This window comes from Tachypleus tridentatus, chromosome 10 (genome assembly GCF_004210375.1).
Source record: "Tachypleus tridentatus isolate NWPU-2018 chromosome 10, ASM421037v1, whole genome shotgun sequence".
Classification (NCBI taxonomy): domain Eukaryota; kingdom Metazoa; phylum Arthropoda; class Merostomata; order Xiphosura; family Limulidae; genus Tachypleus; species Tachypleus tridentatus.
The window spans coordinates 96,533,440-96,554,980 of NC_134834.1; the positions used below are offsets into that span (position 1 = coordinate 96,533,440).

Below are 21,541 nucleotides of genomic sequence, written 5' to 3' on the forward strand. Positions count from 1 at the left end.
CTCTGTGTAGTTTGTGTAGAATTGTGCATTACATTAAATTCAGGTATGTTAGGCTCTTTAATATTAAAATGTTTCTTGTTGATATTTCTTGCTATGTTGTAATTATTAAATCCTTACCCCATCAGGCCTAGAAGCATGTGCTGCAGCAGAAGAAAAACAGTCAGTTACAGATGAATCATGCAGCCCCACCCTTGAGGGAGAACAGAAGCAACTAAAGGACAGAGAATTAATCCAGTTAATTTGTGCAACTTGTCATAAAGGTTTTGACTCTGAGGACCAATTTGCAATCCACGTTTGTTCGGGTCATCCCAAGTAGCTTTAGGTGCTGTGTTTGACCGGAAAGTGAAGTTGTAGGTTATGACATTTTTACTTCATTGAAGGGTTTTACTTGGTAACATTAGCAAATGTTCATAGCATAAAGTTTTTTCTGTCAATTTGTTGGTGAATGGTTTATCAAGAAATTCATACATTTTAATAAAAGTGTAATGTTATGAAATTACCATGACCATGAAAATTAATATTTGTAAATTATATCCTGTTAAACAACTTGTTTTGTCTGTATAATCAGTTCTGTAAGGTTTTAATCTGTGATTTTAATGATATCCTGCAATTTCTCAAGTTACTCGTGTTTTCAGTTATGTTTGTGGAAAAACCAGATTTTACCATGAAATAATTTTCCATTAGCTAATGAAATAAATATATATAAGTGTGTGTGTGTTTTTCTTCATTCATTTCTTGTTATTGTATCTTGTACTACGTTCTGTTGGTCATGTAGAATTATAAGCCTAGTAATAATATTAACTTACTGTTATTGGAGGTTTGGATATCTGTCAATAAAGTGAGAATAACGTTTCTTCAGTGTAAAATATTGAGATTTGTACTGAAACATGCTAATTTACACTACCATGCATTTTAGAAAGTATAGTATTTTTAAGGCAAGTTTGTAGTTTTGTACATATTTAAACCTGTTATAACTTCAGTGATCAAGTTTCCACGTATCATTAATTAACTGTAATTTTATGTCTTAGAGAAGAAAATGATAAGTATTGTTAGTGTTGTCATGAGAAGACACTGATTGCTTGTAATGAGGTGTTTTGAACAACTTTTATTTGTGACACACACACACACACACACACACACACACACACACACACACACACACAGTTGTTTTAAAGTTGATAGTTATCCCTCTTCCTTTTGCACCAATGTGCTTCATGTCACTGATAAATAACTGGTTTTAATGGCCACTGAATGGTGTTATTTATCATGGGTCAAAGAAATAATATAGGAATTGAATTTGAAGAGAATTTCAAGCTTTCTCAATAATATTGTATTCAGGCTTTGTTGTTTTCATAATACTTGATATAAAGTATTTTCCAGTCAATGTCGAACAATTGTAACAAGTCATTGTTGGGCTGTGGAAAATATTTTAATGTTTTCTTATATATATCATGAATATTTTAAAAATCTAAAATAAACTGCTCTTTGACAACATGGTGACTTAGATCAAAAATAGAGCTCAATGTCCTGTTTTAATAACCCATCAAATGACAGGGAAATTATCTGTTTGTAGCTTATTACAGTTGCAAAATAAACTGATAAAGGCTAGAATGAACAAACAAGGTTTCAGTTTTGTTTTTGTTATAAGGGCATATATTAAGTTACTGTGGAAATGTTTGGTAACTTACCAGAAACCTCTTCCTCCTGAGGAGAAATTCTTTATTACTGATAATATTTTCACTGAAAAATGTCACTGTTGAGACGTTTAGAATATTATGCATCAATCTGTGTATCTTCTGAAATGCTTGTACCTTTGTTGAAATAAAATACAGAATTCAGTTTCCATTTCACCACCTTGGTCAGTTTTTACTGTTAAATTCAACACATTTGGTTAACTTAATGAAGTATTTAAACCATTTCTATCTCTGAATATTTCAGAAGTTGTTTTCCTTAACACAGTTTTTAAAACTAGAAACATTCCAGCATATATTACCTTCACACATCTGCTTGAGTATATTTAAAAAAAACAATTTATAAAAACTGTTTTTGACAGAGAGCATAAAGCAATATACTTTAAAACTTAGTAAACTGTGGTTTGTGATGTATTTTATTATCATTTTCAGTTTTATTTTATTGTAAATAACCTTAAAAACAGACATCTGAATGAAGTACTGTGTCTGATAACACAGAATTAATGTATACTCGCATATTGCTTCTAACATGGACGTAAAAGGGAATATTGATGTTTAAATAATCATAAAGTACTTAAATAGGTCTAGGCTGTTTCAGCTGAAAAGTGATTGGGTTTCATAAAAATGCACAGTTGTGGAAATTTTTTTAGTGTGTTTTAAAAAAATAAGTAGAAATACTAAGGTAATTCATATTTCTTTACCAGCAGGACTGAAATAAGGGTATTATAGTTACTTTATAAGCAGGATTGAGCTAAGAGCATTCCTGTTTCTTTCCTAGCTAGACTGAGTCATGGGAATTCCTACTGTTTACTAGCAAGAACTGACAAAGGGCATTTGTTTCTTTGCCAGGAGGGCTGAGCAAAAGGATTTCATGTTTTTTCACCAGCAGGGCTGAGGGAAAGGAATTTGTTTCTTTACTTGCAAGGACTGAGGAAAGGGAATTCCTCTTTCTTTACTAGCAGGACTGAGCAAAGGGAATTCCTCTTTCTTTACTAGCAGGACTGAGCAAAGGGAATTCTTGTTTCTCTGCTAGCAGAGCTAAGCTAAGAGAAATTGTTTCTTTACCAACAAGACTGAGGGAAGGGAATTCCTGTTTCTTTTTTTGCTGTATAACTGCTAGGAATACCAAAGGGTGTAAGTTTACTTGATTGAATAGTTTGAATGGATCCAGGATATCTCTGGTTAGTGACTTCTGTGATGTTGTGTATTTGAAGATTGAACTTATGAAATTGAAATACACTTAAATTTTTTGTAAAACATCTAGACAGAAATCTTGCTTTGTTTAGCTTTTTTTAATATTTGAACTTTATAACATAAAGATATGCCCATAAATATAAGCTTAACATACATGATGCCTTGTAATTAAACCTGTACCTCCCAGTTGTGCCATCTTCAGAGGGTGGTTTGGTGGAAGCTGTCAAATCTGTGGAGAAAAAAAAATGTGATGTTGGATAGTTAATGAAACAAACAAAACTTCCTGAATGATGTCTTTAGTACTGAGAACAGTGAAGACAAATTGGTAATATTGTTTGTTGGAAGGTTATTTTCTAAACCATAATTATATTAGCTAATTTCTTTCAAATTAGACAAACATTTCCAGTGAATATGAAAAGATAATAGCTCAGTGTTTTAGATATCTTTTAAAATTGTAGATGTTTTACTTGCACATTTTGGTCACCTGTAATATAAAATATGAACATCACTTATCTGTTTAATATATTTGAAACATTACTACATATAGTTTTGAGAAATGATTCAGCTTTAAGTCTGTGCTTAAGTTTTTTATTCACAAAACTTGTGAACCAAAAGTTAGTTGTCAGTTTATAGAGTTTCTAATTTAACTTTTGTTAGTTCGTTACTTCCTAAACTTTTATAAGGACATTACATCATCTGTGATGGACCAGTCAAGATTATAAAATGTAAAATAAGTTGTGTAAATTGTCACATGGATATAAAACAATGTATGGTAGACCAGTTAAGTGCTGTTTGATGGCTTAACTTTTTGGACCTCAAGATCTGGTTGTCAAAGTTTATCAGATACTTGCTGCATCTCTTGAATATTAAAGAAAAGGAATTGTGCTATTAGTTTATATCTACCAAATTACATCTTTCCTACACTTAACTTGCTACAAGTGCTTTCGAATTTCAAGAGTTCTAAATCGGTTGTCCAACATCAGTGAAGATAATATACAAACAATTGCTAGACTCTTAAGAATTAAGGAAACGATGTGGATAAGTGGTGTTTTTACTGTGTAAGACTACTGGAAATCACTAAAAATAACACTGAATGCTGATAATTTATTGTGGACCATGCACAATTCAGAGTTTTTTATGCTTAGAAACTGCAAAACAGTGTGTAAATCTTTGGATTTAAAACGTATCAAATATTGAACATTGGTCATGACTTTTAAACTAAACATTCCAAGTGTTGTACATTAATCGGGGCTTTGAAAATAAACTGTACCAGATGTTTGATATCAGCCAAAACTTTGAAATGAAAACAGTAGTGATTGTAGGAAACTGTAACTTTCAACTGATAACACAGCAGTGATTGTCCAACACTGAAACTTTCAATTGATAATGCAGCGGTGATTGTCCAGTAATGAAACTTTCAATTGATAATGCAGCGGTGATTGTCCAGTAATGAAACTTTCAATTGATAATGCAGCAGTGATTATTCAATAATGAAACTTTCAATTGACAACACACCAGTGATTATCTAATACTGGAACTTTGAACTGGTTCGAATTGGGGATTTATCTTGCATACAACAAACTCTACATGAGTGTTTTCTATGTCCACATGTTCTGTAGCATTGAGGGCTGGACTATCTTTAAAATTGCACAGGCTGTTCCCAAGTCCATCCATTCTAGGCAGTATTCTGTATGAACTTTTGAGATCAAATTTGGCCTCCTTTGATATCCTCTTGAACATCAGGGCACAATTTCTCTTGCTTTACTCACAATAACTTGTGCAGTTGGCTAAATTCTCCTTCATAGGATCCCTATAAATGCCAGAGGGAGGTGCCACCAATATAATCAATTCCAGCTAGAAACTACTCATGGGAACTCCAACACCCAGATTGATAGTCAGTTTTTGGTCTAGAGCCCTAGGCATCACAAGCTGCTGTCAATCTCACAGGGAACCCTGAAAAGTACCTCACTCCATGTTGCTGTTTTAATCTGTGAATGCACATTGACTCATCTGCTGAAGAAATTACTCTGACTGGTGCATATCATCCACTGGCAACATGACCAACCTCTTTTTATTGGTTGCCAGTGATCTGAAATAGAGCTATAGCAATAATGTTATGATTAGTTGTATAGAGACCCCTGCACGTATTCTTGAATTCATCATTCAACCTTTCTCACTGATGAGCCTCAGTCATCTGTTCTTCCCTTCCTCTGAGATTGATCCTCAAAGCTACCATGGTTTGTTTACTTTAGGTGTAAGGAAATCCTTGTAAGTCTGTAATTGCAGGCTGATTGGTGTCGGGTATTTTTTTTATCATAAACAAAATTCCTGCTCATGAATAGACTTCTTGAACTAGGGCATCTCTTTTACAGCCGTCTTTCTCTATCAAATTATACCTTCCTGTAGTGATTACTTCTATAGTCAGAATAAGCCATTTAAAGTCATAAAAGTGTTCTTTAAACTCAAAATGTTAAACAGCTACTAGTATGAACATTATGAAGACAAACTTCACGATAAATTCTATTGTCATGACATCATAATTTCTCCTTTCCTTTCACTTGTGATATTTTCAAGTTAAATGATTTCCCTACAAGTATCAGTTAGTTAGATTCAAAGGTGAGATTTTCAAAAATGAAGTTGAGATACTCAGGTGGGTGAAATATACCTGTTTTTGAAAAAGAAAATCTAAATCTAAGTGTGAGTATAAAAAAAATGACAAAGCAACTCAAATAAGACCCAGTACTTAGTATTGTGTAACTGAGTATCACCAAAGTTTCACCTTTGGTTAGTCTTTACTTAATAGCCATTTCTATCAGAATATAAGAGAAGTAGGCTTGGTTTGATAACTGAGCTTTCTTCGTTCGTGAAATAATGAAATTGAACTTTGACTAAATGAACACAATATTTATCAGAAAAAGAAAAAAAAACACAGCATATAGACTTGTGCGGGCAAAAACAGTAATTTCCGTTGGATTATGATTATATCCACAAACTTCTGGAAGGATAGACTTCTTTGAATTAAATTTACGTATATTAAAGTGTGTGTATATATATATATATATATTTACTCATAAAACTCCAGCTATAATTAAACTAAAAAACGCATTTTATTTTCTACAGGTAGACTCAGTTTCTTTGTCCATTTAATAGCATCACCCCATGATCCCCCCTTTTTTTCACAGCAGTGATCGGCTATAATACACAACCATGATCAGTTGAGCCAACAAAAGATGTTAGTCATTAATCCTTTTGGCATGGATGCTATATGTCACTGCAATATCTCTTTAAGCAGAATAGATTTACTTATTATAAACAACCTCAATGACTTTCTGAACCACCTGTCATTCTCTTTATGTACATTTGTTTGAACTAACTAAATGAATACTAAAACTTCACTGATGAGGTCTGTATTAATTGCATAATTGATTTGAATGGATTAGTAAATCTTTATCGGGTTTTTCAGATCGTCTAGTCTAGTGTAGTTCCCAACTTTTCCTAACAACTAGTGTGATCGAACATTTCATTTACCACTTCACTAATACTAACTTATTAAAGCACCTTTATGTTACATTGTAAAACAACATATTTCATCACATTTACTTTAACAATTTTTTTTTCAACTTTTTTGGACCTGCTGAGATCTCTCTGTGTATTGACATTGGTTCATGGACCAGTCAGTAAGATTTTCAAAGACTAACTTTATTATGTGGTACTATCAAATAAAACTGATTTCCTTCAAGTATCAGGAAGGCAAACCTGAAATGACAGCAGATGTAGTACATGTTTGTTTGTTTGTTTTGTTTTGGAATTTTGCACAAAGCTACTCGAGGGCTATCTGTGCTAGCCGTCCTTAATTTAGCAGTGTAAGACTAGAGGGAAGGCAGCTAGTCATCACCACCCACCGTCAATTCTTGGGCTACTCTTTTACCAACGAATAGTGGGATTGACCGTCACATTATAACGCCCTCACGGCTGAAAGGGCAAGCATGTTTGGCGCGACCGGGATGCGAACCCGCCACCCTCAGATTACGAGTCGCACGTCTTAACACGCTTGCCCACGCCGGACCCATTGTAGCAAATAAATTGGCTGTTTTTTCTTAAGTGTAAAATACCGAGTGGGAACGAATCATACTATAATGGAACTCTTGCTCATATGATATAGAAAATCTTTTTATTACGTGATTTGCAACCCACAACTTTGCGAAAAATTTATCCTGTGTGCATGTAGATTTGTAATAGAAGTCACTATTTTCCCGTTTCGCCTCAGTTTGCCGCCACGGAGAACGTTTATTATTTCCATTTTCAGGATGCAGATGTGACGTCACACGTGGAAGTAATGCACTGGCGCCATGGGTAATTAAAAATAATCTTTTTACTTAACGAAATAGTGGAACTGATCTTCCAAAACAATAACTTTTAGATTAAGAAAGTAAATGTTCAAACATAATTCCGATTATGGTGCTTGTCTCGTAATTTGCAGATCACTGGATCGAAACCTATCGTCAAACATGTTTGTTTTTCTACTGTGAAGGCACTATGTAATGTGACGGCCAATCCATTTTTCCAAATGATTAGAAAGTTATTTATTGGTAAAAGATGATTTCGGAATCAATAAGCTTGTGTTTAATATTATTTTAATTAATAAAAATATAACAGTAACCTCATCTACTGTTTAGTGTTTAAATTAGAGTTAATGTGACTGTTGTGAGAGTATTATGAGTATCAGTGTAACTAGGGTTGAATATATTATGTCAGTATAACTGGTGTGAGAATGACTGTTGAGAAACTATTATAGGCGTCAGTGTGACTAACTGTTACATTCGTCAACGTGACTGGTTTTACTAGTTTTGTGGGTTTCAATGGCTTGTACGAGACCGTTATGAATATCAACATTACTGAAACTGTTATAGATGTCACTGTGACTGGCTTGAGTATATATATAGGTGTCAGAGTAACGTGTACGAGACCGTTATAGAGGTTATGCACGTGACGTCATGCACTTGGCCTGCTTTGTTTATTCCGCCATATTGGGACCTAATAACAAATTAGTGAAGTAACGATGACCCTATTTTCAGTTAAATACTTAAAACTGAATCGTATAATAATACCAGTTGGTTGTGATACTGTTGGTTGAACAAAGTACAGGGTTGACCTTTGGTCATCTTTGTTGATGTCTCCATGCAAAATAACGTGTCTCCTGCACGTGAGTAACATCATATTCCTCTTATACACGTGCAATGAACAGTCATGTCCTGGCCCTCTCGTTAAACTACAACCCATACATGGGGCTGTCAGACAGTCGTTGAGACTGACGTAGTTACAAACATATTCGTAACGTATTTAAAGTATTTTTTTTCGGAGAATGAAATTATCATGGGCTATCTTATACCAACGGGAATCGAGCCCTGATTTTAGAGATGTATCAGGTCATCCCACAAGTAATGTCCGAAAATTTAATACAAAAAGTGAATCATCATTTTCATCTTTGTAGAAGGCTTTAATGACTAAAATATGTAGTAGGACGTGTATAAAAATGTTCAAACAAGTAAAAGAAACGAACCCAACTCCACTTTTTCTGATCATTGATCAAATAAACCTTTATGAAGATAGACGTGTCTGAGGACCACATTAGGCATATAATGCTTTACGAGTTTTAAAAAAGCAACAATGCAGCAGAAACTACACGAAACATTCAAAGTATTTATGATGCGGAGTCTCTCAATGAAAATGTTGATGGTGGTTTCAGAAATTCAGATCAGGTGACTACAGCTTAAGTGATGCACCGCGTTCAGGTCGTCCTGTTGAGTTTAATGATGACTTGCTGCTGGCTGCACTTGATGAAGATTGTGCCGTAACAGTTGAAGAACTAGCGCAGAAGCTTAATTCAACCCATTCAACAGATCACCGCTATCGGCAACAACTTGGAAAGGTGTCAAAATTTGAAAAATGGGCCCCTCTTGATTTGACAGAAGCCAACCATAGACCAAGAGCGGACATTTGCACTTCTATACACTCTCTTGAACGTAACTTACTTTTTTTGAACAGGTTAGTGACTGAAGGTAAAAAATACATATTTTGTAAAATGTCAAGCACCGCAGATAATGGCCCAGTGCAGGTAAACTGGCTAAAGCACAGTCTAAAATGAACTTCCACCCAAGAAAAATCTTGTTAAGCGTCGGGTGTTAGTTTGTTGGTGTGATCCACTTTGAGTTGCTGCCACTCAATGTAACGATTACATCAGACTTCTATTGTCAACAGTTAGAGCGCTTAAATGTTGCACTGAAAGAAACGAGGCATGCTCTGATCACATCTGCAAAGATTGAAGTGTTGACTGGGAAAAACTTCCACATCCTCTTTATTCTCCAGACCTTGCCCCATCTTATTATCATCTATTCCAAAGTTTGCAGAACTATCTTGATGGAAAAGAGCTTGGAACACATGAAGATGTCAAAACTACCTTCTCTTAATTCTTTTCCTCCAAACCCAAGAATTTTATAGAAGTGGCATTCAGAAGCTTGCGAATCGTTGGTAGGAAGTAATTAATAATAATGGAACAGACATTATTGATTAAATAACATTAAAAACGTTTGAAGTCCTTTCTCTTTTTCTGAACCTAAAATTGGACATTACTTATGACCTGACAAATCTGAAAATGTACAACTGTCTCACCAGAGGAAATCATGAAAATTAATAATAGAACCCCGAAGCTTCAAGAACAGGAAACATTTTTTGATACAGACACGGTCAAGTCCATTTAAAACAAAACTCCACCCCAGCCCAAAGGTATGATTATGTTTATAAGCTAGCACATGAAATATAGCATTAATATATAACTCTTGTTAATACGTCAACTACTGGTAATTATAACGGTGTTGGTCCTAATGTTTTTACTATTTTATTATCAAACAGGATCAGTAATTCATTAATAGGAAAATATAACTTTCAGTATAACTTATAAGTGTTGAGTAATTTTAACAAATTAATTACACATATATCAGCAACACATTATCTCAGAAACTTGAAGGATAATTAGTAGCCTGTAGGTGGTGCTTGTTTTATAAGAAATGTGAATATTTGAATAGAATCATACATTAAAAACTTTACTAGTATATGGTCTATAAGATACAATTGTAGATGTAACGTCATGTTAGAATCCAAGCGTTGTGTAGATAAATACTTAGATCCAGATTCCAGGTCTAACGTCCAGGCATAGCCAGGTGGTTAGTGTACTTGACTTGTAATCTGAGGATCATGGTTTCGAATCTCCGTCACACCAAACATGCTCGCTCTTTCAGCAGTGGGGACATTGTAATGAGCGGTTAATCACAGTATTCATTGGTAAAAAGAGTATCCCAAGATTTGGCGGTGGGTGGTGATGATTATCTGTCTTCCCTCTAGTCTTAAACTAATAAATTAGGGAGAGCTAGCGTGGATAACCCTGGTGTAGTTTTGGCGAAATTTAAAAAAAGGCAAAACAACAAATGAAGAAACAATCTTCACCTAATAGAAATAAATTTGATAAATGTTATCAAAAAACCTAACAAACAAGTTGATTCTCTTTAAGTTTTAGGATGGCATCAATCGTCTTGCACATATGAAACACTGCTAAGCAAGTTTGTTTGTTTTTTAATTTCGGCAAACCTACACAAGGTATATTTGCGCTAGCCGTCTCTAATTTAGCAGTGTAAGACTAGATGAGAGACAACTATTTATCACTACCACCACTAACTGTCACTTTACAACACCCCAATGACAGAAAGGGCAAATATGTTTGGTAGGGTGGGGATTCGAACCTGGTCCCCTCAAATTGGGAGTCAAGTGCCCTACTCATCTGGTCATGCAGGACTAATATAGTGTTAATAAAGGTATACCAGTGATACAGTGTTAGTGAAAGTTGTTGAAATTGTAAAATAACACATAACAACAATATAAGTGAAAGTAATATATATCATATAAACCAATATGTGATAATTAACAACTGGAAGTCAATGTAATAGTTCATATAGAAACAACTTTAATAATGGTTCTGATGTTGATGTATGTTGCTTTGTTTCTTAATTCAACTAAGTTTAAAGACTATCTCCATCTTGAAAAGTCCTTCATCTGAACACATCTTCATAATCCATGTAAATGATTAGTTTTCATGTTTTCACATACTGCACAAATGTGACAAAGTCTTAATGACATCAAACTAAATACTAAATAATGTTGAAATGTAGCTTTGATAAAGGTAATATGAAGATTTAAAAACCTGTTTGTCAGAATATTTTAAATAAGCCTATCTAATGAAAGTAGAACTACACAGAGAGACGATCAAATGTGAATTATTCATTACTTTTTACATTTATTACATGGTTGTATTTAAATTAACAAATCTAAAGACATTCTTCATATTGCTAATGAACCATTGTAATGACAAACTGTCTGCTAAGTGTTTAAAGAATTCAGTCTTTAGTTGTCGTATTTTATAACTTTTTTATACAGCATACCTACAGTTTTGATAAAATTTTATTGCAAAACATATGCATGATTTCAGTTATGCATATTAATAAATAATCTGAACATGTGAATAAAATGTCTTTGAATCTCCTCTGAATAAAATGTTTAAACAATATCTTTACCATAATTGATGTTTTGGGCTACATGGAATCAGATATTACTGTTACATCATTGAAATGTGTTATTATAACTGTAATCTGCCTTTACAGGTAAAACAAAAGATTGTTGTAGGTTGATTGTGAATTTGTAAAAACTTAATATTTTCATACACGGTAAATATATTTCCGATAGATACCTCTTCTCATATGATGTTGTTTTTTTTCAGTTTGTTCCAGCCACTAGTCCTGAAAGTCCCACCTACCCTTACTTCTTCTGTCACAGCTGCTTCAAAGAAAAAGAAGTACCAGAAGTGGAAAGGAAGGGTGGCAAGTGCGAGTTGAGGTATCAGTGTAAGAAATTATTACGATATCTTGCCTAAACTCACAGCACTGTTTATTTAGATGAGCACCCTTCGGAAAGTGTCCAAATTCATCTCTGTGGAGTGTGACATCTCTAGTTAGAGGAACACAAACGTGAGAGAACACAATACTCATAAACCAGGTACAGTCTTTGTCCATTTTGACAGTATAGCTCACTAAACTGGGTATTAAAAAGAGAATGGCATCCTTAATTGTAGATATGTTGGTTGGTCCACCTTTCCAATGATAATGTGATATCCTAGCGAACCCAGTACATCTAGACAAGTCTATCTCTTTTCCATACCAGACCTCCTGGAAAATAACCTTTTGAAGAAGACATGACGGGGTTTCTTAACCAACTAATATTACTTGGTTGGTCCAATACCTTTCTAAAACCAGTTCCATCACAAAATAACCAGCAGGAGATTTTACCCACCAGTTTTAACGTTATCTGGTATATTACAAAGGAAAAATTATATGTGGAAATGAAAAGGAAATAAGTTATATGTGCAGTTACTCCAAAAGCCACGTTTGAACCCATAGAGTGGCAATAGCGGGATGATAATTTGATACTGAATCTGATTAATGAGTGATATTTAAAGAGTAAGTACCAAGGGGGTATTTTCTGAAGAAGGATAAAGACTGGAAATTAAGTGTTAGCTAGCTGACCATAAAGGTGTTATCAGAAGGACATGTTGGTGTGTACTGAGTAACGGATAAAACATTGGGAAGGAAACATGTAGATATATAGGTGACTTGGTCCAATCTTGATAGAATTAATTTACTATCTAAGAAGAACGATGTGGTACTGGGGATGAAAAACGTGTGACTGTTCTTGCTGAGATGGGTGGCAAATGTGTACAGATGCTGAGTATTTCACTGATTGGATAACTATCAGAACACTTGGATATTGAAAGAACACACTGTACAAAGTATCTTATAGGCATTAAGGAATACATATAAGGTTCCACTGAAAAAAAACAATTCAAACGGGTTAAGAAATGTGTTAAAAAGTACTCCCAGGTGAAAAGATATGAAAAGTAATAAGAAATTTAAGATCTGTGTTCAACTAGAGTGAATTTTGAAACTACAGTTACTTAATAACTGTACAAAATAAAAAGTAATAAACAGCATGAAAAACGTTAAATTAAAAGCAGGAAGGAAAATTTTAACACATTATAAAACTATTGTGTCAAATGTAGAGATTTATATAGGAACCCCTATTCTATTATCTCCTACTGGTTAGTTCACAAGTCATCCCGGTTTTGGAAAGTTAACATTCTCCTACATGAAAATGTTTCCATTAAATACTTAACATTTCACACAAAGATTATATATTCTGTGAATATCTTTCTTGAGTATCTGCATGACACTAGTTTGTAGGAAACTCCAACCTAAACTCACGTGATTCCTATTAGTGGGTAATGATATTATAGTGGAGTAAAAGCTCTCTATCAATAGAACAGCGACATCAACTAACTGTTTACTAGCTCCTCTATGCTGTTCCACTCATAAAATTTCATTATCGACAAAGAAATACATGAGAATCTGTACAGCAAATCCATTGGACAGATGCTCAATAATGATGGTCGAGTGTTAAAAACAGAGTTAAATATCTGATACCTGCTCTATGATTGATATATGAGATTACCACGGAATTGTCAGAATGGATCATAATCAAACAGTCCACAAGAAATACAAGCATGTCCAATGAACAGAACAGAGACCGGGCACATTAGTGTGGAGGAAATGCTTATGTTGGTACGTATGTCTGAAATGAGATTGTTGTTCAATGATGTATCCCAACCAGTAAAAATAAACATTTTTGAAGTGGTGTAGGTTCGAAGTAGGGGAACCACAATAACGGTAATGGATTGATCTAGCCACCAAATAAGTTTCTCGAGCACAGTAGGAGACAAGGAAAATGGTTGGGTCAAGAGGATAAAGTATTGGGTAAGAATGGGTAAGGATTTGAACATTTTGTCAATTCACCCAAGATAGGTTGCCACGAACAGAAGAATGAAGATATGACTGGAGGACTCTTTCCATGAGTATGAAAAGAAAAGGTCATCTTGCATGTAATAAAACTATAGACCAAGTCAATGGAGATGCAGAGCAAGGCTCTGACCACATGACTGAAATCATAGGAGTCATTGTAGTGTTTAAAACATGAAAATATAACACTAATTGATGAAGAAAAGAAAGCATCTAGAGGACTCTGCAATGGGAATATGGGAAAAAGCATTTGAGATTTTGACCTGATTTTGGAGTTACTGGCCAGGGAAGAGAACTTTTCCAACTAAAAATAACTAAACGACCTCCCTGTTCTTTTTAGGGGTCACAAAACCTTCTAGAAGTGCTGATAATTTTCTTCACATCTAAAGAAGATAGAACAGATTCTAAAGAGGATGAAACTGAATTGGTTGAGAACTGAGAGAAAAGTAGAATAGAAGTGAAGGGAAATCCATATGTAAGAATAACGGTAATCAATCCGTTCGTTCACATATGGGACTAGAGGTGTGAAAACCAAGACAAACACGTATTTACAGGATGTGATGCATTCGGGTTGTCACAAAGAGACTGACAAACAAACGTCTGACAAAAACTTGGATGTGAAGAAGTTTGGAATTAAGAAGTTTTTATTTGTTTTTTTTTAATTTTGCTCAAGGCTACACAAGAAAAATATTGGGAACAGATCTAAGTACCGTGGAGAAACGGTGGGTTTGAGAAAGCTAAAAGTTGATTGTGGTAAGATAAGATTGTTGACATATAGCTTCTTCCCTAAATTCAACAGTATCTAGAACGCCCCCAAAATATCATTGTACAGAAATGTGGCGAGTCAAAAGATCTCAGCAACGAAATAAAAAGTCCCAGTTACAATTTAGTCAAATGAGTAGAAATAATAATGAATGTATAGAATAAGTCACAGTAGAAAATAGTATGGAACAAGAATCATTACAAAAATAATCAACATCTATATGAAGTACTTTTGACATGAGATGAAGACATAAAATGTAAGGAAGTAATCAAAGAGGGATCAGTAATAGACAGGGTAATTGTTTGCTGGATAGTTGAACTGGACTAAGTTGGTCAGCTTCTCAAACATTAAAAATTTATGCTACAGTTTCTGAATCTAGACAGTGCAAGTAACAATAATTATAATTCACAATGAAGGAATGAGTAGGACTACGAGGACCAGAATGTTCTGGGAATGTGATTGGTCTGAAACTAAATCAGTATGTTTGAAAATGTAAATAAAAGAGGAAAATAACAAATGCATCAGGATTACATTTATACAAAAGAGTTGGAATGGAACATACATGAGACATTTTGCCTGCATAATGAGAGGATGGTCGAATACTGTCCTCAATGGGAAGTTTACAAAGCCTAAGAAGTAGATGGACATAAACAAACAAGCTGGCCTACTGCTAAATTTCCTATTGAAATCGAAGGGATGAAAGAGAGTAAAATAGATGGTAGTGAAGTCGCAGACTACATAATGGTGTTCACTAATATATGAGAAGTGGCTGTCATGTCATCAACACGTAACTTTCCTTTCTCGACATTGTTGTTGAGTTTTCACTAATTCAAGAAATTCTTCTCTCACAAAAGATAGAGAAATAGTAATATTAGCTTGTAAAAAATATAAGTTGAAAAACAAAGCAAATCTTTCAAATTAAAAACTAGTAAATTTCCAAAACAATTTTTTTAGTTTCACGAGCGCAAAACTACAGAGAGCGAGAAAACAGGAAGTTGGTGTCTTCTCAAATTATTGGAATACATATGCTGTATTACAAGAAATCTCATGAGTTAAGACAACAATTGCCTATAGACCAAATGTCTAAGGCAAACGAACAGAGAAGATAACTTGTCTGTGTTAAAAGGTTTGTCTTGTTTCAGAAGGAGATGTAGCAACCAAAGAATATACCAGTCGGCTGAGAAACTCCTTTCATACCATCTCCTGCAGGTTTCTTTGTTGGAGATCTGGTATAGAAAGGAGATGGAACAGTTTAGATGAACTGTGTTGGCTGGGATGCCCCCCACCCAATCATGGGAAAGAAAGTGGACCAGTTTAGGTGTATTGTGTTGGCAAGGATGTTCCCCACCCTATCATGGTAAAAATGTGGACCTATTTAAATGTATTTTGTTTGCTAAGATGCTCCCCACCCTATTATCGGAAAGAAGGTTGTCCAGTATAGATAAATTGTGTTGGCAAGGATGCTCCCCACCCTATCCTGGGAAAGAAGGTGGACTAATTTATATGTATTGTGTTTCCTAAGATGTCCCTCCCCCAACATGGGAAAGAAGGTGGACCGACCACCATATCTACAGTTAAGAATGTCATTTTTACACCCAACTTAGTGACCCGTACTTTCAAGATTGGAAAAGAGTGCACCTAGTTTGTGCGTTATCTCACTAGTGTGTTCCTCCAAGAAGAGAAGTCACACTCCAAACACATCCTGAGGACACTTTTAGAGAAGTGCTCGTCTAAGTTCCTCCACCAAGTCAATGTGAGATTCTCAATGTGATTCCTGTTATTATGTGTTTTTGGGTAAGATATCGTGTCAATGTTAATATTTCCTTACATTGAAAATATATTTCCGATAGATACTTTACTCTCCTCACACTACCTGTTTCTGGTGCTTCTTTTCTGTCAACTTTGAAGACTGTGTTCTACTTTAAATAGGAAGCCAGCTGCCAACTGTTACAGTAGAGTATGTTTTAGTGAAGCGTTGTGCTTGCTTATTTACATGCTACAACGCAGCTGAACCAAGTTGAAACATGGGTGAGAGTTTCAAGGCTTGTGCGAGCAAAAATATTTTTACATATTTAACAAGAATAGCTGTTATATGAGAACAAAAAATATTCTATCGAAAATAGTATGAAACCAGATGTTTTATATGAAATACAACAATCTGATATAACTTTCCATGTGTGTATAGTCTTAATTTTGTATCAAAACGGTGCCCAACAAGCAGTTTTGGGAATCTTATTACATTGTTTTTTCCAAAATAAAGTTTGTGTCAAATAATCAAATATTTCCAATATTCTGAATTCATCCAGTTAAACTGGCAGACGAACAGAAATCCGTTTTCAACACTGTCTCTTGTTATAGTTTCCACTAACACTTCAGCAGGTAAATTTCAAGTTATTTTATCTAATTACGTTGTAGTACATTCGATAGAATTCTGTAAATCAAAACAAACCATTAAATGTAAGTATGTAAATAAAACTCAACGTTTAACCTGGCAAATGATAATGTATATAATATTTAAAATCAATCAGGAATAACAACTTTATATCAAGTATAAAATATCTTAATAAAAATGCCAATAAATAATTTATTAAAAATATATATTGAGAAATAAACATTTTTACAAGTATAACATTAAATAAAATTAAACGTTATTATGTGTGTGGTAGTTTTGTAGTAAAGACAAATATAGTTTTTACTAAACTTAACAAAATTCAATAAATATGAAATTGAATAACTAGTATATTTTGCTGTTATTTATCAAACTTTCTAAACCTGTATTCCTTACTTAGTTTCTATTATATAGAAACTTTCATTTCTCATAACGGGAAAAGTTTATAAGTTAATCAAACATATTAAGTTATTTATATTATTAATTATGTTTCTCTCAGACACAAACCTACTTATAACAACCACTACAAGAAGTAATAATTCAGTATTACAGTCATTACTAAGAATCACTCAACAATAACATACCGTTACGTCACATTTTGATATGTGAATGATAGTGTTATTAATTAATAACAAGTTAGTGTATAATATCTTGTTTGTTGTCAACATTATTCATACCTGTTCTACCGTTATTTAAATGGTTAATGTTAAACTTTGACTTCATCCGTAGCTTTTCACACTCAACACAAGAAGTGGCCGTCACAAACAGGAGATTGGTGAACGGACGAACAGACACTACGGTTCACGATATATATAAATCAAGTGGTACATAACGTTCTTTGTTCAATCTGGATTGAATTTCATTTTTCTTTGTAATTTAACACTGAATGAATGTCACAAAATTATAAATTACAAAGTATTTCTAAAGAAAACTGTTAATATACATTTAGAATTATGTTTCACTTAAAGTTTAATATTTAATATAAAGGTGTGTACAATATATCACCAGTCACAAGTCATAAAGGGTGACCATGTTTGGCGGAGTAAACGTTGGCTCAAGAACTTCGAACGAAACATCAACAGAACAGACAACTTATTGAAAAAAGTTCAATGTGTACACTACTTGCCTTATAATCGTTGTTAACAGCGTTGCTTACACCCATGTACTAAACAAGTGGAGCCAATGAAACGAAAATAAATTTCTCGACGTAAACATATCTCAGGTCTGAGGCTGAAATGAATTACTAATAGCATTCATTCCTAGTTTCATCCTGGTGACAAAATTATTAACCTATATAATTATAACATAAAGAATCAGTGTAAATTAGTCCTAGCTAAAACTCTTATTTTAAATAAAATGACTACTTGATCAAAATATTAGTTATCCTTGATAACTCTACCACATTATCAATGTCCCTTAATTAATTATCACCCAAAGAGAGGAAACATTTCAAAGTTATTTGAGAGATCTTAGAAATAAAAATGTCTTAACACATTTTACTGATGATGAGACGACACCTGGTAAACCATCATAGTATATAAGTTGCTATTGTGTGTTTTGTATATATAATTATCCAAAATTCACTAAAATGACGAAATAAAAGCAGTTAATTTATAATACAACAACATAGTAAGGCTATGTATTAACAACTGCAGCATTATATAATGTTGAAGATATATATTTTTGGTAAATCCAATATAAAGAATTAATTACGCCATATTTTCTAATCTCACTATTACGTAAAGGACACGACGTGTATATCTGTGTCTATACGACCGAAATAATAAATACTCTGTGTCACTATCTATTAAATGACACCACAAACAAAAATCTACAAAAAAATCCAGCTTTGGTATTCTAAATTCAGATAATTATAAAAATCTACGATACTAACAACAAGCTTTTGTTTATCATAGAAAAGAATATTATCTTCGTGTACCAATAACCTGTCTCTCAATAGAACTATGCACCCCGCTAGTACAGTGATATGTCTCCGGATTTACAAAGCTAAAATCAGTGGTTCAATTCCCCTCGGTGGGCTCAGCAGATAGCCCATGTGGCTTTGCAATAAGAAAACACACACACTAAAACTAAGCCTGAAGGTTTGATTATATCTTTATTGATGTAATTTTAAATACAGTTTTAATAAATGGAGTTTACAAAACTTTTTTTATCAATAAACGGTACCACATTTAATAGATAAAAAATTATAGTTTGAACCAACAGAATCCGAACACTTTTCCCCTGTAATACTTGTAAAAAAAATCTTTTTTTCTTACAAAATGTACACTTTTAAAAAAATTTTCAGTATGACGCTGTCTAAAACAGGCGAGCGTTTGCTAACACTAATTGCTAAGCCTCACAGGTTTTAGAGTAACGTGAATTTTACTTACTAATTGTCTAACATTTGTCTCTCACTTAAAGAATTTAATTCGGATTTATAGAATTACCTTATGTGAATATACAATTAAAATATTTATTCAAAACTTTATATCTAGAAATTGTACTGGTCGAAGTACCCACGGAATGTAAGGTTAGAAACATTTTGATAAGTGAATCACAGTGTTATAAATTCCTGACACGTGGGTGAAGAATATCCTGTTTGTTGTCAACATTATTCATACCTGTTTAAATAGTTAACTTTGAACTTTCACTTAATTCATAGTTTTTCATACTCAACACGAGAAATGGCCGTCATAGACAGGAGACAGATGAACGGACGGACAGACACCACGGTTGATGATATATATAAAACAATTAGTACATAATGTTCTCTATTCAATTTTGATTGGATTTCATTCTTCTTTGTTACTTAACACTGAATGAATGCCACAAAATTATAAATTATAAAGTATTTCTGATGAAAATTGTTCGTACAAATTTAGAATTATTTCTTGTTTAAAATTTAATATTTAATATAAAGGTCTGCACTTAACATCTGAAAGTCGTGGTTGTTGTTCAGATCAAATTCTGTAATATCATGAAAGAATAAGATAAAATGGTTGAAGTAAGTAAACCACTAAGAAAAATTTGATAAAAACGAGATACGAGTAATTAGTATGTGAAGAAATGATAATTAGTTAACAAATACAATCATAGGATTTGGAATTAGCAGTTAAAATTCAATAGATAGACTGCTTACTGGAGAAACTCGTCAGAGTTTGCATGTAAACAAAAATGAAAGTCTGAATTGGTTTTCATTCTTATTTGTGACAGACACTGAATGAATATTACAAACTTATAAAGTCTAAAGTATTTCTGAGTAAAACTGTTAATATACATTTAGAATTATGTTTTATTTAAAGTTTATAATATGATATGTGGATGAGCGTTTAACATCTGAAAGGAGCTCACAAGTCGTTGTAGGATAACAAAAAACAGGTAAGTAAAAGACAGGTTAAAAACAAAAGCACAGATCAATACGGTCATAGGCAATTGGTGTTTTATAACTCACAAATTATGTTTTAGGTCTAGGTTAGTTTTAGCCCCATATCATACACGTGGGATTTTTTCTGACTAAAGACATCTGAATTTATCTTTGTTGGTGGCTTGTCCATATTTTCACATAAGACTGCAAGTCCTGTTGTATTGACAAAACCGAACCCCATCTGGTAGCAAGAGCTAATAAAATATGGGATTGTTCATGAAAATACACAGAAAAGTTGAGTAAACCATGGTTCTCGTTTATACACCAACATAGTGAAGACACTGAACACGAACTGTAAAACATAAATACTCTTTGTAAGGCTAACACTGATCTGGAATTAGTACTTAAAGAAACCATCCACATCAAACAACTTTAACCAACACTGAATATCATATAGTCTTCATTAAAATTGTAACATTTAAAATACGTACAACATTTTTATTGTTAACAATTTACTTTCCATGTATTTTAGTTTTGATTAAATTATCGTTATTTCAGCAATGTATTTTAGTTATTTAGTTAGAAATAATGTGTTTTTTTAATTTTGCTTTAAATACTGAAGATAGAATCAGTACAATTTCGAAAATTTTATCCTTGTTCATGCTGTTATATGAAACTGTTTCTTCATCTTCAATATAGTCATCCTATTACTCGTCAAACATCGTTCTCCGTCGAACATACCGATTGCTAATGTCTTGCCTAGCGCGTAAGGCGTGCGACTCGTAATCAGAGGGTCGCGGGTTCGCGCCCGCGTCGCGCTAAACATGCTCGCCCTCCCAGCCGTGGGGGCGTATAATGTGACGGTCAATCCCACTATTCGTTGGTAAAAGAGTAGCCCAAGAGTTGGCGGTGGGTGGTGATGACTAGCTGCCTTCCCTCTAGTCTTACACTGTTAAATTAGGGACGGCTAGCACAGATAGCCCTCGAGTAGCTTTGTGCCAAATTAAAAACAAACAGCTAATGTCTTGATATTACGTGTAAATGAACTGTAGCCTGCATGCTGTGCCTCTGAAAAATGGGACTTAAAAAATCAATCTTGACACTTCCTTTCCTTCAGAATAAAAGCTTCGACACTTCATTCCAAAGTTCCTGAACTTTAAAAAACCAAACCGTAATTTGCAAAAT

General features: G+C 33.7%; 1 protein-coding gene and 1 long non-coding RNA gene across 2 annotated transcripts in view; one reads left to right on the forward strand and one right to left on the reverse strand.

Moving 5' to 3' along the window:
• The window catches only part of LOC143229914 (uncharacterized), a 17,700-nt gene extending 15,850 nt beyond the window's left edge, over window positions 1-1,850 (forward strand). Inside the window, exon 7 of the mRNA XM_076462786.1 lies at window positions 126-1,850. Coding sequence (XP_076318901.1) covers window positions 126-316 — 191 coding nt within the window. The 3' untranslated portion in view covers window positions 317-1,850. The remainder of the gene's footprint in view (window positions 1-125) is intronic.
• Window positions 1,718-18,474, reverse strand: LOC143229915 (uncharacterized). Its single transcript, XR_013016124.1, has 3 exons — window positions 17,667-18,474; window positions 3,040-3,114; window positions 1,718-1,811 (listed from the first exon to the last, which is right to left on the reverse strand). It is a non-coding gene; the product is annotated as an uncharacterized LOC143229915 (long non-coding RNA).
• Window positions 18,475-21,541: the final 3,067 nt, after the last annotated feature.